Raw genomic sequence first — 17,595 nt, 5'->3', positions numbered from 1 at the left:
GATAGAGGAAAAGTTAGGGAAAGAAATGAGAGCAGTTGCAAAAAACTTATGAAAAGAATTCACAGCTTGGTAAATAAGGCACAAAAAATACTGAAGAAAATACCGCCTTTAAAAATTGAGCTAATAATGGTAAAAAAAAAAAAAAAAAAAAAAAGAATTCACTTAAGAAGAGAACTATTTAAAAAGCAGAATTGACCAAATGAAAAAAAAAAAGGAAAATAACTCACTGAAAAAAAAATCATTCCTTAAAAATTAGAATTAGGCAAAAATTAGAACCTAATGAGTCCAGGAGTCATTGTTATAAAGAATAATAAAATAAAGTCAAAGTAATGAAAAAAATAGAAGAAAATGTGAAATATCTTTTCAGAAAAAACAACTGACCTGGAAAATTGGGAGGAGAAATAATTTAACAATTATTGGATCATCTGAAAACCAATGATCAAAAATAGAGCCATCATTCAAGAAATTATCAAAAATTATCTCAATATCTTACATCCAGAAGGCAAGACAGAAACTGAATGAATCCACTGATCAACTCCTAAATGAGATCCCAAATGAAAATTCTCAATCCCGAGCTCCCACGTAAAAAAGAAAGTAAGAATCCAGAAAGAAATAATTCAAACATAATGGAGCCACAGTTAGGATCACATAAAATTTACCAGCTTCCATATCAAAAGAACAGAGGGCTTGGAAGGAGCACAACCAATAATTACAACCAAGAATCACATACCTAGCAAAACTGAGTGTACTCCTTCAGGGGGAAAAATAGTCATTCAATGAAAAAGGGGACTTCAAAGCATAAAATGACCAGAACTAAATAGAAAATCTGACATTTTCAAACAAAGTGAAGTGAGAATAATTGGGAGATTATTGTGAACTGTAACAGCAATGTTGTAATGATGATCAACTGTGAAAGACTTGGCTACTCTGATCAATACAGTCAACCAAGAAAATTCCAAAGAACTTATAATGAAAAAACTGTTATCCACTTTACAGAGAAAGAATTGATATACTGAAAATGAAAATTAAAGTATAATTTTCTTACTTTGGGGAACTTTTACTCTGTGATATGGTTATGTTTTACATGATTTCACATGTATAATTAATGTATTATTTGCTTTCTCAGTGGGTGAGAGAGTGGTGAGAGAGAGGGAGAAAACCAGGAAGCCCAATTTTTTTTAAAAAGAATGTTCAAATAAATAATAACTTTTTTGAAAAGAAAAAAATGGATGGAGGAAGTAGGTGGATAAATTTCAAACTCTCCCAATTTCCCCTACAAGATGGAGAAGTAGGTGGATAAATTTCAAACTCTCCCAATTTCCCCTACAAATAGCATAAATTTTCACCTCCAGGTGAACATAGGATGAAAAATCAAGAAGAGTTGGGGTAGAACAGGGGTGCTCCAGTTAGAAACAGAGAAGATCTAAAGAAAGACCTGGCCAAGTATTAAACCATGTGAAGTGCAAACACCTCTGGGCTAACTTGGAAGAAACACTAAGTGGGGAACCCTGGGGCTACTTCTGCTACAGCAGAAACCAGAGAGACTGCCACCTCCTCGACTATTTCTGGAATCTGTGTCTGAGTCCTGGAAGACTGAGGGAATCTTGCCTGATTAGCAATGCCAGGCCAAGCTGTGCTGCAGAGCCATGGCTCTGGAAGAGAAGGAACTAGCACATTCATATGTGCAGAAATAGTCAGGGTTACTACTGACTGTAGACACTTGCTAAAGGGGACAGTTTTGGTTTGGGATTCTTGGTCAGAGGGGAGAGCTTAAGTGAAGTCAGCAATCATACCCCTCCCAGCCCAAGATTAGAGGTCCTTACACTAATACCACTTATTTAAAAAAAATGAATGGAAAAGAAGAAAGAACCCCACTATAGAAAAATACTATGGGAACAGGGAAGGCCTGGGCTCATCTTCAGAGGAGGACACTAAAGTAATAAAAGCTTCTACCCCAATGGCTTCCTCTCCAGAAAGAACTTAAAAGAGAATTTAAAAATCAAATGAGAGACTTTGAGAAAAAAATAAAAGATAAAAATAAAAAACATCCAAGAAAAGCAAGAAGATTATGGGGGAAAAGTTAAGCAACTAGAAAAGGAGATACAGAGTCTCAAAGATGAAAATAACTCTTTGAAAATTAGAATTGGGCAAGAGGAAACCAGTGAAGCAATGAGAGAAAAAATAGAGAAGAATGTGAAACAAAAGAAAAACAACAGATCTGGAGAACAGATCAAGAAGAGAAAACATAAGAATAATTGGACTACCTAAAAGTTGTGACCAAAAAAAGGACACTCTAAAGCAAGTTATAATCAAAGAAGATTATCCTGGAACATGAGGGGAAAGTAGAAATAGAAAAAATCCACCAATCACTACATTAGGGAGATCCTTTATGGAAAACACATAGAAACATTATTACCAAATTTCAAAACTCCCAAATCAAAGAAAACATCTTGCAAGAAACAAATAAAAGAAATTCAAATATGCTGGAGCTACAATTAAAATTGTACAGGACTTATTAGCTGTCACAATAAAAGAGCACAGATCCTGGAATCACATCTACTGACAATCAAAAGAATTAGGCCTGTGACCAAAAATGTCATATCCAGTAAAATTATCTATAAATATTGAATGAGAAAAAAAATGGACATTCAATGAACTTACAGATTTTTAGGAGTTTCTATCAACTAAACCTGAACTTAATAGAAAATTCAACATATAACAATCAATATCAAAGATCAATTCAACATGGAAAAATCGTTTATGTCTTACATGGGAAATAATTTATAGCATATGTTTAAGATTGACATCAACAATCTGATAGCTCAAAAGAAAGACTGGGGTAGAGTTAAGGTAAAAATCATAATTATATTATACAAATGAGATGCAGAGGAAGAATAGGCACAAAGGCATTAGAGAGGGAAAGAGGACTCAGTTCTGAAAACCTATTCACATCGGGAATGAGTTAAATATATGTGTGTGTGTATACATATACACACACACATATATGTATACACATATACGCACATATATATGAACATATATACTACGAAGGGTATAGCATCCTCCAAAAACTTAAAAGAAATAAGGTGGGGGGGGGGGGAGAGGACAGCTAGATGGTGCAGTAGATAGAGCACCAGCCCTGAAGTCAGGAGGACCTGAATTCAAATCCAGCCTCAGACACTTAACACTTCCTAGCTGTGTGACCCTGGGAGGTTAAGTAATCATAACAAGTTAGGAAAAGAATTAAAACAAAGCATCAGCAGGGATAGAGAAGATATGGGGAGGGAGCTATATGTGTGTTTATGTATGTGTATATATATTTCTACATATGCATATATAAATATATCCTTTCTTAACCCACTTGGGAGGGGGAAGGCAATAAAAGGGGAGGAAGAATAAAGTAAAAATGGTATGCAACAGAGAACAAAAGAACAATTTACAAGGAAGTAAAGAAAAGATGGACACTCGTGAACATAATGTCTTCTACTACTATATATACTTTCTTGAACTGGTATTTGTTGTCATATATTTTGAATCCTTCCTGATGTTCTGGTGGGCATATGCCAATATTCTCTTTTATTTTGTTTCATTTGTTTTGTATTCATTTTCTGTTTTTCTTTTTTTCTTATTCTGTTTCTTTAAATAAAATAAATTTGAAAGTTAAAAAAAGAAAAAAAATGTTCTCATCAGTTAATAAATAAATCAACAAACATTTATCATGGACCTGGCACTATATTAAGTTCTGGAGACAAAACGAAAATGAAACTATTCTTTCCCTCAAGAAATTTATATTATATGTGAGGAATCATTTATAAGTAATACATTTATAGATAATCCATAATACAACTTGTTTTAACAAGAGAATTTTCTTTTTTCCATTAGAGTCCCATATTTGATACTAAAATAATCCTTCATTAATGGGAAGGGAAAGGATTCAAAGAAGAGTCTGAGGAACTAAGAATACACAATCCTATAAAAAAATATAGGCATATGTTAAGGCAAGTCACATATTTGAAATTTCAAGAAGCTAAAGCTTATATCCTTTTTCAGTTTTCTGTACAAAGTAAAAAGCATTAGATGCTTAATAACTTCTGATAGAAGAGTAAGAAAATAGACAGCTAAGAATTGACTATTCAAGACTATGAATTTAGGATTTTTATAGCAAAATTGAGACTCAGAATACTAAAAACACACTAAGACTGGAACAAAATAGTCACATTTTGTACAATTCTTTTTAAAAACAACTTTACTACAGTAATGTAGTCATAGTCACACCAGAGGCTAGTCTCTTTGTGATGGCAAATCTAATCATTCCAAATTCCTTAAATCCATGTATTTATTCTTTTTCAAATTTTTGCCCCTTGATCCTATTAAGAGTTGGATCAACTTTCATGAACAGTGGGAGTCTAGAGAGGATAGAGATGAATAACATAAAGTTTCACTGTTCAGGAAGTGGGTTTTTTTGGCAACATCCTGGCTAAGTTGATCTGATCAGGATAGTGCCTCTTGAAATACTTAACCACTTGAAAACTCTGCTTAGCAATGCAGCTTCAGAGAAAGCAAAATAAGGGGTCTCTGTATATGAGACACTTGTAGAGGGAGAAGATAAGTTGAAGAAATCAAATGAGGCCTTATGTAGGGCATAGAATGTGAAAGGAACTTGAGAGTGCTTTCTAAAAATGGGCATTTGAGTTCAGAAATAGAATGTTATTTATCAAGACTAACCAGTAGGCTAGTTTCAATGAACTGTAAAATGTATGAGTAGGCAGTAATTTGTAATAAACTTTGTAAAGTAGGCTGGAGCCAGAGTGGGAAGAGTTTTAAATGCTCACAGAGGAGTCTGTATATTAACTTAAAACCAACTGAGAGTTTGCATTTTGTTGTTGTTGTTCTTTGCTTTTTGAGAGTTTTTTTTTTAGCTTTTTGGTCAAGGTTCTGTCCTCTAGGAACATCCTTTTGACAATTGGGTGAAAGCTGATTAGAGAAAGGAGAGACTGGAGACAAAGTGATCAAGTAGGATGGTACTGCAATAGTCCAAATGAGCGATAATGAGGAACCAGATTGACAGCTATATGAATAGAGATAAAGGGATGGATTTGAGGGATGTTGTAGTCAGATTTGGCAAGTTTTGGTAATTAACAGGACAAGGAGTTGATGATCCTGAAGTTGCATAATCTTGGTGAATAAAACAGGGGTACTAGTAGAAGGGAGTTGGTTAAGGGAGAAAAAAATGAATTTTGTTTGATATATATTAAATTTGAGATTCCTCTAAGAAGACTGTTAATGTCCAACAAGCCATTGGTGATCAAGACCAGAGCTCAGGATTTTTTTTTTTTAACTCTTTTTAAAGTCAGGATGTTAGCTATTTTCCCTCCTCCTCACCCCTACTGCTCCTTCTCTTGTATGTACTGTCTACTTTTAGTTAGGATATAAGATCCTGGAGGTCATGATTGCTTTTATTTTTATATCCAGCTTAGTGCCTGGCACATTACAAGGTAAGTAGTTTTTAAAACACAATAAGCAATAAATTTATTGATTTATAGCATTTATAGTTTGATATGAAGGATTGCAAAAGTATATGCATTTAAGTCAGTGATGAGTTATATTACAGTTATCTGCATATATCATATTCCCTCCATGAAGTCAGGGGCCATATCTTATCTAAATTTTGCGTCTCTTCCAGTACCTAACACAGTGTCTTTTACACAGAAGGTACTTAAGAAATGCTCTTTGAGTAGAATAAATTGGGAGTAAAGAATAAAAATGACATACCTCAGAAAGAAAAAAATAAATTCGAAATATCAATCTTTTAAAATTTGATATGTGATCATCAAAAAAGGAAGGTACTTTTAAAAACATGATTTGTATCTGCTGAAGTCAATATATATTTAAATTGCTGCCTACTGAAACACTACATCAAATATATATGATGAAAGAGTATAATAAAGGTATAGTAAAAAACAAAGACTCATAAAATTGAAATTGAAATAGAAATAAAATTTCTTTCCACTGAAACCAGTAAATAGCTCACCTGCAAGTTCCATGTCTGTTTTACATATTCTCTGATGAGGTTTTCCTTCAAATCTTCAAATGGACCAGTCTTAGGTTCTACTCCAGGTGGCCTATTAAAAGGTTTTTTCAGAAGACAGACCAGGCCATCAGACTCTTGAGAATGATAAATGCAGAGTTCAGCAGGGCTCGTGTGGGTCCTCCCTCCAGCAATGGCATATGTCCCATTCAGCTCCCTCTCAATGGTGTAATGATGAGCTTTCCTTCCAAAAGCCACAGATAATGCAAAGCCACCCAGGTAGTTGCGACTCTGGCGAAGCAGATAAAGTCCATCGCTCATTCCTCCCTGAACAAGATAATCTTCTGCTTCTTCACGGGTGATGTTGCCAAAGAAAAAGAGTAAGTGGTTTGCACTATCAATCATGCTGGCTGCCATAGCCGCTTACTAGGCCAAAAGCACTTCTCCTATACCTAGTAGAGAAATGAAAAAGTATAGTCAACTTACAGATGAACAGGAGGATACCTAACCAAATGTGGAGGAGAGGGGAGCAAAGGATTCTTAAAACTACAAAAATCCTTAATAATTATCTACAACAAATTCCTTGGGGATCAATGTGGTACAGTAGAGAGATTAACAAAAGTGAAAGAAAAAACAGTTGGCCAAATGACAAACTTTGAAGACGAATCAAAAACAAATAAAATCATTAACTAGTCTGATTTAAAAAGAGATATATAAAGGATAAATTACAACATAAATATTTTTTGCCTTGCTTTATATTCCCAGAGTTTAGCACAGTGCCTCGTACATAGTAAGAGCTCAATAAAAATGTTTGTTATTCACAATTAAAAAATAAAAGTATTATTTCCCAAACTTGTTTGCCAAATTATATATCAACAAAACTGACTAAATGAAAATGACAAATTAAACTGATGAATATTTATAAAAATATGAAATGTCAAGGCAAACTGAAGCAAAATAGAATTTAAATGAAACACAATTTCAGAAAAAGAAATTGAACAATCAATAACTAATTCCCAGAAGGAAAAAAAATGCCAGGACTAGAAGGATTTACAGAGTGAATTCTACTAAGCATTTTCTTTTCTTTTTCTTTTTTAAAAATTTGTTTATTTAATTTTTCCTCCAGTTACCGTGAAAACAATTTTTTTTACATTTTTTTAAAAATTTTTGAGTTCCAGATTGTCTCCCTTATCCCCACTCACAATTAAGAAACCACATGTGAGGTCATGCAAAACATTTCCATAAAGGTCAAGTTATGAAAGAAAACAGATCTTCTACCTTACTGAAAATAAAAACCCTAAAGAAAAATTAAGTTAAAAATAAAGAGAAAGTGGTAGAGAATCCTTCGATTTACATTCAGAATTGATCAGTTTCTTATCTGAGTATGATGGAATTTTTCATCATAAATCCTTCAGAGTAGGTGTAATATGATTGTAATACTGAGAATAACAAACTATTAAGTATTTTCAAAGAATAATTGATTTCAATATTACATACATAATTCATTGTATGACTAAATATGACAATGATTTCTAAACCAGGAAGAAACAAATCAGATAAAGAAAACTATAGACCAATATTCTTAAAGAATATTTGATGCGATACTTCTAAATGAAATACAACAACAAGGCTATAGCAATACATTAAAACATATATCATTTTAATCCAGTAGTGTTTATACTAGGCATGAAAAGTTCATTCCAAATTAGGAAAACTATAAAAATGAGAGACCTTATTAATAAGAACCCTCCCCAAATCACATGAACATAATATATACAGAATTTTCATCTTTTCAATTCAATTTATCTTTACTCAAAACAGATCATTTTGCACTGGCATCACAGAGTAGGCAAAAGGATTACTTTGAACTCTGAGTTCTTCCCATGAAAAACAAATACAAAATATAATATATATATATATATATATATATATACACACACACACACATACACATACATAAACTGAGAGCCAACATTACATGCAATGGAGGTAAATTAGAGTCTTTACAATAAGTTTAGGGGGGAAATCAATAAGTTTGATTTTGACCATTAGCATTTAACATAAATTCTAGCTATACCACTAAACAAGAAAAATTAATAATAATAAAAGCATAGATAAGAAGAAACAAAGCTATTATTTTTGTAAGTAATAGGATACAGGAGAAGATCCGGGTTCAAATGCAGCCTCAGATACTAACTAGGTAACTTTAGGCAAGTAATTTAAATCTTTGCCTTAAACCACTAAAAAAGGAAATGGAAAACTACTTCAGTAGCCTTAACAAGAAAAATCCACGGATTGTATGGTCCACAGGGTCATGAAGAATTAGATACAACTGAATGACTAACAACAAAATTCAATGGAAAAGTTAACCAAAAAAAAAACTTTAAAATATAAAATATGACCAAAATCACTGGCCTTTCTGTATATTAATATTTTAATGAGTTAAAGAGAAGGGGGAAGGGAGAGATGAAGAGAAGGGAAAAAAAAAAACAGGGAGCAGAAAAAACCAAAGTGGACAGAGAGCTGACATCAAAGTAAAGATGATCTGAGTTCAAGTTAACCCTCTGACACGCATCTGGGTATCACTGAACAAACTGCTGAATTTCTCTGTGCCACAGGCAATTCTCTAATACTAAAAGTTGCAGAGATATTGGAGATGTTTCCCTTGGAATTCCCTTAGAACAATGAAATCTCAGATTCAGTCACATAAAAATATACATAGTTATAGCTTTCAATTTGGGGCAGCTAGGTAGCACAATGAATGGAGTGCCAGACCTGGAATCAAGAATATCATCTTTCTAAATTCAAATGTGGCCTCTGAGACTCACTGTATGATGCTGGGTAAGTCACTTAACCCTGATTCCCTCAGTTTCCTCATCTGTAAAATAATCTGGAAAATGAAACGGCAAACCACTCCAGCATCTTGGCCAAGAAAACTTCAAATGGGATTTTGAAGAGTCAGGAATGACTGAAATGATTGAAAAACAAAAAGATATCAATATATAGTTATACAAATACATATATATGTACTCCTATAATATTAAAGTAATATGTTATATGCATGACACAAACATTATCAAAGGCGCAAATAATGATGAAATTATATCTTTACTTTTAGTGCAAGCCCTATTATTAAATTCAAAAAAATTAAATTTAATTAAATTCTAAAATAAATTTCTTTTGATTTAACACTGTAATAAGCAATTCAGAGATCTGGTTCTCAAAGAATGACTATTGCATTTAAAAATCATATCTCTTACTTTTCTCGGCTATCAGCTCCCCATTATACATTTTTATTTCTGTTATTTCTAGAACCAAAGTCATTCTTGGCAGAGAGAAAAGAAGTAGAAACACAATAAAAAAAGACCTGCTTTTTCTCTTACTACAGTTGTCATTCATTTTTCATCAGCAATTCTGCAAGGCTTTACCTCCACAGAACACCTCCACACCTTATGATAAAATGATGAGCAGATATCCTATTAACATTCTGATTATGGATAGTCTAAACTTTTCTCAAATTACCCTCAACTGCCTCTCCCATAAGATTGGAAATTTAAAGTACAGAGCACAAAATCCATCCCAGATCTTTCCTTTAGAGAGGGCTCACAAACTTCCAGGTAATAATTACCCATAAGTTGTTCTGCTGGACTTATACTCCACAGAACACCACACCTCTAGGTACATACCCTATACAACTTTTAGCTTCCTTTTATGTGTTGTTTCCTTGCATTAAATTGCAAATTCTATGAAAGGAGGATTGTCTCTTTTTAAAATTTGTATCCCTAGATACATAGCAAATATTTAATAAATGTTTATCAAATCAAATTGAATTGAATATGCTCCTCAAATTAAGTATTTCCTTTACATTGGAGTAGGTATTCCCAGTTCTAAACTACAAAGAAAATTTCCAAGTATAAATTCTAAAAGTGTTTAACCAAAACATTTCCTTGTTCTTAGCCACTGTTTATGCTTAGGTGAAAGAAAACAGCTACACATTGCTCTCTAAAAAGATTTTTGCTGCTGCTGACGTGATTATAATCTCAGGAATATTATTTGAATGAGGAATGGTGTGATTGTAATACTGTACCCATGGCTCCAAGTTGTTTTGATCATTTAGATAGTGTATGCTTTTTGACTCCAAGATGTCTGGTTTTAGGAGTATACTGTATCTTACCTTTACATTATTTTTAGATTATAATTTTATGACCAGGATATTGACTTCAAAAAAGAATGATCAACTTTATGACCGGCAATGCTGGCTCAGAAAGGAAGATGCCTAACTTTAACTCCAACTAACTTTTAAGCCAAAAAATTAGCATATCTGTAGAAAACTTTCTTTGAAGCTCATTGAGTCTAAGCCACAGAAATTAGTATTCTAAAACTACTAATGTAAACATACTCAAAAACCTTTTATCTCTATATGTAGACTTTGTTTCCCCTGTTTCCCTAACTTTTCTTTTGGAATTTATCCCACCAGTCAATGGCATACTAATAAAATATTTTTCTCTTGATTTGGAGATGGTCTAAGCCTACAAATTCTTTTAAGACATCTTGAGACACCAACCTGGAACCCCAAATTTGGGGTGTGTTTCAATCTTTATACAACTTATTATCACACTTAAGTTTGTATTGAGAGGAAGGTGATACATATATGAAGGGAAAAGTAATCTGAAACAAGTGATGAGACTTGTCAAACAAGTAAAAAGCTTAATTAAAGTGGGTGGATGAGTCTATCACCACCTGTAGCACTTTATGCTCTAGTGACTTCCAAGGGGAGTGGCTTTTGAGTTAACTCATCTGTAACTCCTGTAGACAGCTGGAATGAAGTTTAATTAATATTAAACGGGCTGGCCAGCATTTTCTTAGAAATGGAACATCCTAGAGCAGTTTTGTGTAAAAAAAGACCACCAGGGATCTTTGAGACACTTTCAGGGGATCTGCAAAGTCAAAACTATTTTTATAACATATAAAAACATTTAATAAATATTGATAGATACAACCCATGTAAACAAAAATTATTGGAGATAGGGGTTCTCAATCATTTTTAAGAGTATAAAGGGGTCATTAATCATTACCACAGAGAAGTTAGAATATGAATCATCTTTATGTGATTTACTGGTCTTCATTATTGTCATCTGAAAACAGATTTAAAAGCACTCATATTTGTAACACATAGATCAATAGTCAAAAGATTCAAACAAACAGTTCTAAAAGAGGAATTATAAACTATTAAGAACCATAGAAAGTAATTTTCTAAATTATTAATAATAGTACTAATATTACTATTAATTACTACTAATAATAATTCTCCAAATTATTAATACTAAATTAAAACTATGCTGAGTAAATCAATTCATACCTCAAAAATTTGCAAAGGTAACAAAAGATAGGAATAATGGGGAGAAGGGAAGTTGTATAAAGATTGAAACATTAATGCATTATTATTAGATAGAAACATTCCAAAAAGCAATTTAGAATTTCACAAAAATGTAACTAAGTTATGTAATGACCCATAACAATGGATACTATTTATCAACCAGTGTTGGGAGAGGCTCTGTTGCCCCCCCCATCATGTGTATATTTTGGCCACACAAGATGGTATGGCCAAGCATACATACATGTATGCTTCTACATGTATGTTCTCTATTAGGACATACAACTCTTCCCACTGAAGTTGTGTCTATTTCTGAAAGAGAGAACCAAAGGTAAATGTAGGAAATGTGTGGTTGCTAGTAAAAGCTATCACCAACACAAAAGGGGTATGTAATTTGGGAAGTAGGCCTTTCTCTCAGTGTAAAATATGCAAAACAAACTGAAAAACAAGAAGTAGAAAATCTTAACTCAGAATAAAACTTGTTTTAACTGTCTATTTAAAGTAGGGTAATTTTTACAGCCCACACCTGCAACAAAATCACCAAAAATTTGCACATTAATTGATGCATGCATTCAGCCAAAGACACTTCATTAAAACATTTTTATAGATACCATTTATCTTTTTGGTTTATTACCTGGATTTTTCAAAACATTCGTTAGCTCTATTTATACAATCAAAATACGTTGAAACTATCAGGCACCTCCACAATTTGGAGAAAAAGCTTGAAGCTGTGTTAACAGAATCTTTTAAAAGTACTATAAAATTCTTTACCCAAAATACTTGATATCAAATAATAGCAACTCATGGCATTATCCCTTATGTGAATTACCTAAGGGAAAATCTTACTCACAGGCTCAATGCCCAATATTCTCCAAGTAATTTTAATATTTTATTTATAGCAACACTGAGAAATAGATAAAATACGAGTCTGTAATTCAAGGAAATTTGGGCTTAAGGCTTGTGTTTAAGCCCTGTTTCTAACATTGCTACATGGGAAGAGACAGCTTCCATACCACAAGCTATCACAACTTGTGAAACACACTTCTAAAAGAATAAATTAAAGTCTATAAACATTTTTAAAAGACAAACACTACCATAAAAAACATTCCAAAAATGAAATAAAATAAGAGATGCAAAACAGAATAGCTAAGAATTGAGAATGGAAAAATTAATTACTGCCTTATGATAAGACGGTAGTAACAAAGAACTAAACTCTTTGAAAATAAGGATGAAATTCAAAAACAATGACTGTGAAACAATAAGAAATAGTGAAATAAAATTTTTAAATTGAAGGAGAAATGAGAAGAAAATATGTTTTATATTATCAAAAAACAAGCAATGTAGAAACTAAGTTAAGAGGGGAATATCCATGTATAACAAAATTACTGGAAAATTATGCCCCCAAAACTACTGGAATACCATATTTCAAAAAAAGTGAAAGTAAAAATAGAAAGAATTTACTAATTACCCCTTAAGAGAAACTCCAGGGAACCAAGATGGTGGAGAGTAGATAGATTTTTGTCTGAGCTTCTCCTGGTTTGCCTCAGATCTACATCAGAGCAAGCCTCTGAACTGCTTTTGAAGTGCAGAACCTACAAATATTTGGAATGTAACTAATTTTAAAAAAAAAAAGATATTCTGGAAGAACTTCAGAAAGGGTCTGTTTCAATTGGGCATAGGAGAGGTGGCCAAGTGCAGGTACAACACAGAGACCTAGGGTGAAGTGTCCTCTTCCCAGAGAGGAAATCTGCCAGGAGGCTCTTAACCAAAATACCACGGTGTTGGTTACTCTGTCCTGATTCAGAAGCCAGTGGATCAGCAGAGCACATGTGAGACATTCAATCCAATTATAAAAAGGCAAATAGTAAACCCCTGAACTCCAGAATAAGATGGTACTTCCCCATGCTCACCCAGCAGCAGACAGAAGTCAACAGCACCAGCCCCAGGGCAGCATGGAGCTACTATCATCTGTAGAGAAAGCTTGAGACAATATCCCCTTTGCCTTAATAGCAGATATCAACCTTTAAGAATGAGCAAAAAAGCAAAAAGAGCTTTGACCATAAATAGCTTTTATGGAGACAAGAAAGAACAGATTTTAAACCCTGAAGTCACTAAAGGTAAAAGTCTCCAGATGAAGACCCAAAAGGTGATATGAGTTGCTCTCCACCTCACAAAGTTCTCTTGGAAGAATTCAAAAAAGATCTTAAAAGAGAGTTAGAAGAAAAATGGGGAAAGGAAATGAAAACTTTGTAGGAGAGTTTGGAAAAGGAAAGCCAGAAAAAGTCTGAAGAAAACTCCTTAAAAATAGATTTAGCAAAAAAGAAAAAGAAACCAACTCCTTGAAAAGCAAATTTGTGAAATAGAAAAATATCTAATGAACAAAACACCTCATTTAAAAGTTGGATTAGCCAAATGCAAAAGGAGATAAAAACGTAACTGAACAAAATAATTCTCTAAAAATTAGAAATGAACAAATGAAAGTGAATGACTCAAGGAGACATCAAGAGTCAAACAACAAAAAATTTTAAAAACAGAAGAAAATGTAAAATGCCTCATTAGAAAAACAACTGACCTGGAAAATAGATGCAGGAGAGACAATCTAAGAATTATTGGAATACCTGAAAACCACAATGAAAAAAATAGCCTAGACAATATCTTTCAAAAATCATCAAGAAAAACTTTCTTGACCTCCTAGAACCAGAGAGGAAATTAGCAGTTGAAAGAATTTACCAATCACCTCTTCAAAGAGACCCCAAAATGAAAACTCTAAAGCATATTGTAGCTAAATTTCAGAATTATCAGAACAAGGAGAAAATAGTACAAGCAGTCAGAAACAATTTGGGTTTTGAGGAGCCACAAATAGGATTATCCAGGACCTAGTAGCTTCCAATTTAAAGGATCTAAGGGCATGAAATATGATATTTCAGAGGGCAAAGGAGCTTGAACTGCAGCCAAAAATCAACTGTTCAGCAAAATTTTAAGCATTATCTTTCAGGCAAAAAGATGAATTTCATCTATTTCTGATGAAAATACCAGAACTGAACAGAAAATTTGATCTTCAAATACAGAACTCAGGAGAAGCATAAAAAGGTAAAAAAGGAAATAAAAAAATTATTTCTTTTAAAAGTTAAAAAGTTTACATCCCTATAGGGGAAGATGATATATTTAATTCTTGAGAACTGTATCTCTGTTACAAATATACTTAGAGAGTGTAGGTATAATTTGGCTTTATTGTGATGATATAAAAAAAAAAAGAAATTAGAAATGGAAAAGGAATTGTACCAGAAGAAAAAGAAAGGAAGAGTAAAATGGGGTAAATTACATTTCATGAAGAAACAAAAAGACTTATTACAATTGAGGAAAAATAGGAAGGGGGATGAGCATTGTATGAACCTTATTCTAATCAGATTGGGCTCAAAGAGAGTATATCAGATATATTTAGCTTCATAGAGAAACTTGTCTCACCCTGTAGGGAAGTAGGAGAGGAAAAGGGAAATGAAATGGAAAGGCTAATAGAAGGGAGAACAGAAGTAAAAAGGGAAAAGGGTAAGAAAGGGGGAGGGACTATAAAAGGAAAGAGCTGTACTGGAGAGGAGAGAAAGGAGGAAAGAGAAAAATATAACTTAGGGAAAATACAGAGTTAATAATTTTGACTGTGAATGTGAATGGAGTGAATTGTCCCATAAAATGGAAGCAGATAGCAGACTGCATTAAAAGCCAAACTCCTATAATATATTGTTTACAAGAAACATTTAAAACAGTGATACATACAGAGTAAAGGCAAAAGGCAGGAGCAGAATCTATTATGCTTCAGCTGAAATAAAAAAGGCAGGGGTAGTGATCCTGATCTCAGATAGTGCAAAAGCAAAAATAGATCTAACTAAAGAGTTAAGGAAGGAAACTACATTTTGCTAAGAAAAAAAGGTATCATAAGTAGTAAAACAATATCATTACTAAACGTACATGCACCAAATGATATAGCATCTAAATTCATAAAGGAAAAGTTAAGAGAGCTACAAGAAGAATTAGAGAGCAAAACTACTCAAGTGGGGGATCCCAATCTTGGTCTATCAGCACTTGATAAGTTGAACCACAAAATAAATAAGAAAGAAGTTAAGGAGGTAATTAGAATTTTAGGAAAAATTAAGTATGATAGACCTTTGAAAAAATTGAAGACACAAAGGAATATACATTTTTCTCAGTGATACATAGAATGTACACAGAATTGACCAGGTATTAGGATATTAAAAACCTCAAAATCAAATGCAGAAAGGCAGAGATAGTAAATGCATCTTTTTCAGATAATGATGCAATAAAAATTACATGCAATAAAGGACCAGGGAAAAATAGACCAAAAATAATGGAAACTAAATAATCTAATCCTAAAGAATAAGTGGGTAAAACAACAAATCATAGCCACAACTGATAATTTCATTCAAGAGAATGACAACAATGGGAAAACATACCAAAATTTATATGATGCAACCAGAGCCATCCTTGGGGAAAGTTTTACTTCTCTAAATGTTAACTTGCATAATATACAAAGGGAGAAGATCAGTGAATTGGGCATGTAGCTAAAAAAGCTACAAAAAACAAATTAAAATCTCCCAATGACATACCAAATTTGAAATGTTGAAAATAAAAGGGGAGATTAATACAATTGAAAGTAAGGATACTATTGTACTGATAAACAAAACTAAAATTTGGTTTTATAAAAAAAATAACATAATAGTAAGATTTATAAAGGGTTATATCTTTAGTTAATATAATTAGAAAAAGGAAAGAAGAAAATCAAATTGTATCAAAAATGAAAAGGGTGAACTTTCTGCCAATGAATACAAAATTAGAACAAGAATTAGGAGTTATTTTGCACAACTATATGCCAACAAATCTGATAATTTAAGTGAAATGGTTGAATGATTACAAAAATATAGATTACCCAGATTAACAGAGAAGGAAACAAATTACTTAAGTGGTCCCATTTTAGAAAAAGAAATTGAACAATCTATTAAACAATTCCCTAAGAAAAAATCTCCAGGGCCAGGTGGATTTACATGTGAATTCTACCAAATATTTAAAGAACAAGTAATTTTAATACTATGCAAACTATTTGGAAAAATAGTGGAAGAAGTCCTACCAAATCCCTTTTTGACATAGATATGGTGTTCATACCTAAACCAGGAAGGGCCAGAACAAAGAAATTTATAGACCAATTTCCCTAATGAACATTGATGTAAAATATATATATATAAACAAAGAGATTACTGCAATGTATCACCAGGATAATACACTATGACCAAGTAGGATTTATACCAGGAATGCAGGGCTAGTTCAATATCAGGAAAACTATTACCAAAATTAAGTACATCAATAACTAAACTAAGAAATCATACAATTATATCAATAGATACTGAAAACAACATTTAACAAAATGTAACACCCATTCTTATTAAAAAAACATTAGAGAGCATAGTAATAAATGAAGTTTTCCTCAAAATGAAAAGTAGCATCTATCTAAAATCAACAGAAAGTATTATATGTAATTGGGATAAATTAAAAACTTTCCCAATAAGATCAGGGATGAAACAAAGTTGCGCACTATCATCATTACTATTCAATATTGTATTAGAAGTGTTAACTTTGGAAACAAGAAAAAGAAATTGAAGGAATTTAAGTAGATAAAGAGGAAACAAAATTATCACTCTTTGCAGATGATATGATGGTATATATAGTTTTATGGAATCCTAGAGGATCAAGTAAAAACCTAATTGAAACAATTAAAAATTAGCAAAGTTAAGGATATAAAATAAATACACATAAATATCAGCATTTTTTTATGTTACAAGCAAAATCCAGTAGCACCCAATAGAAATACAAATGCCATTTAAAATAAAAATAGATAATATAAAATATTTGGGAGTCTACCTGCCAAGACAAAGCCAAGAACTATATAAATACAATAACCAAACACTTCTTATACAATAAAGTTGGATCTAAACAACTGGAAAAATATCAAGTGGTCATGGATAGACTGAGCTAAAACTATAAAAATGACAGTTCTATTCAGTGCCATACCAATCAAACTGTCAAGAAATTAATTTACCTAGAAGAACAAAAAGTCAAGAATTTCAAGGAAATTAATGAAAAAATGCAAATGAAGGTAGCCTAGCTGTACCATGCCTAAAATTACATT

At 32.5% G+C, this 17,595-nt stretch overlaps 1 protein-coding gene across 2 annotated transcripts in view; it reads right to left on the bottom strand.

Moving 5' to 3' along the window:
* The window catches only part of SYK (spleen associated tyrosine kinase), a 154,704-nt gene that overhangs the window by 98,422 nt on the left and 38,687 nt on the right, over window positions 1–17,595 (bottom strand). For both annotated transcript variants that reach the window (XM_031943755.1, XM_031943761.1), the window contains exon 2: window positions 6,032–6,480. In XM_031943755.1, coding sequence (XP_031799615.1) covers window positions 6,032–6,445 — 414 coding nt within the window. In that variant the 5' untranslated portion in view covers window positions 6,446–6,480. The remainder of the gene's footprint in view (window positions 1–6,031; window positions 6,481–17,595) is intronic.

The sequence above is a fragment of the Sarcophilus harrisii genome, chromosome 1, assembly GCF_902635505.1.
Source record: "Sarcophilus harrisii chromosome 1, mSarHar1.11, whole genome shotgun sequence".
Taxonomy (NCBI): Eukaryota; Metazoa; Chordata; class Mammalia; order Dasyuromorphia; family Dasyuridae; genus Sarcophilus; species Sarcophilus harrisii.
Note: the sequence above shows the minus strand (reverse complement) of the source record. Positions and strands in the feature narration are given on the sequence as shown.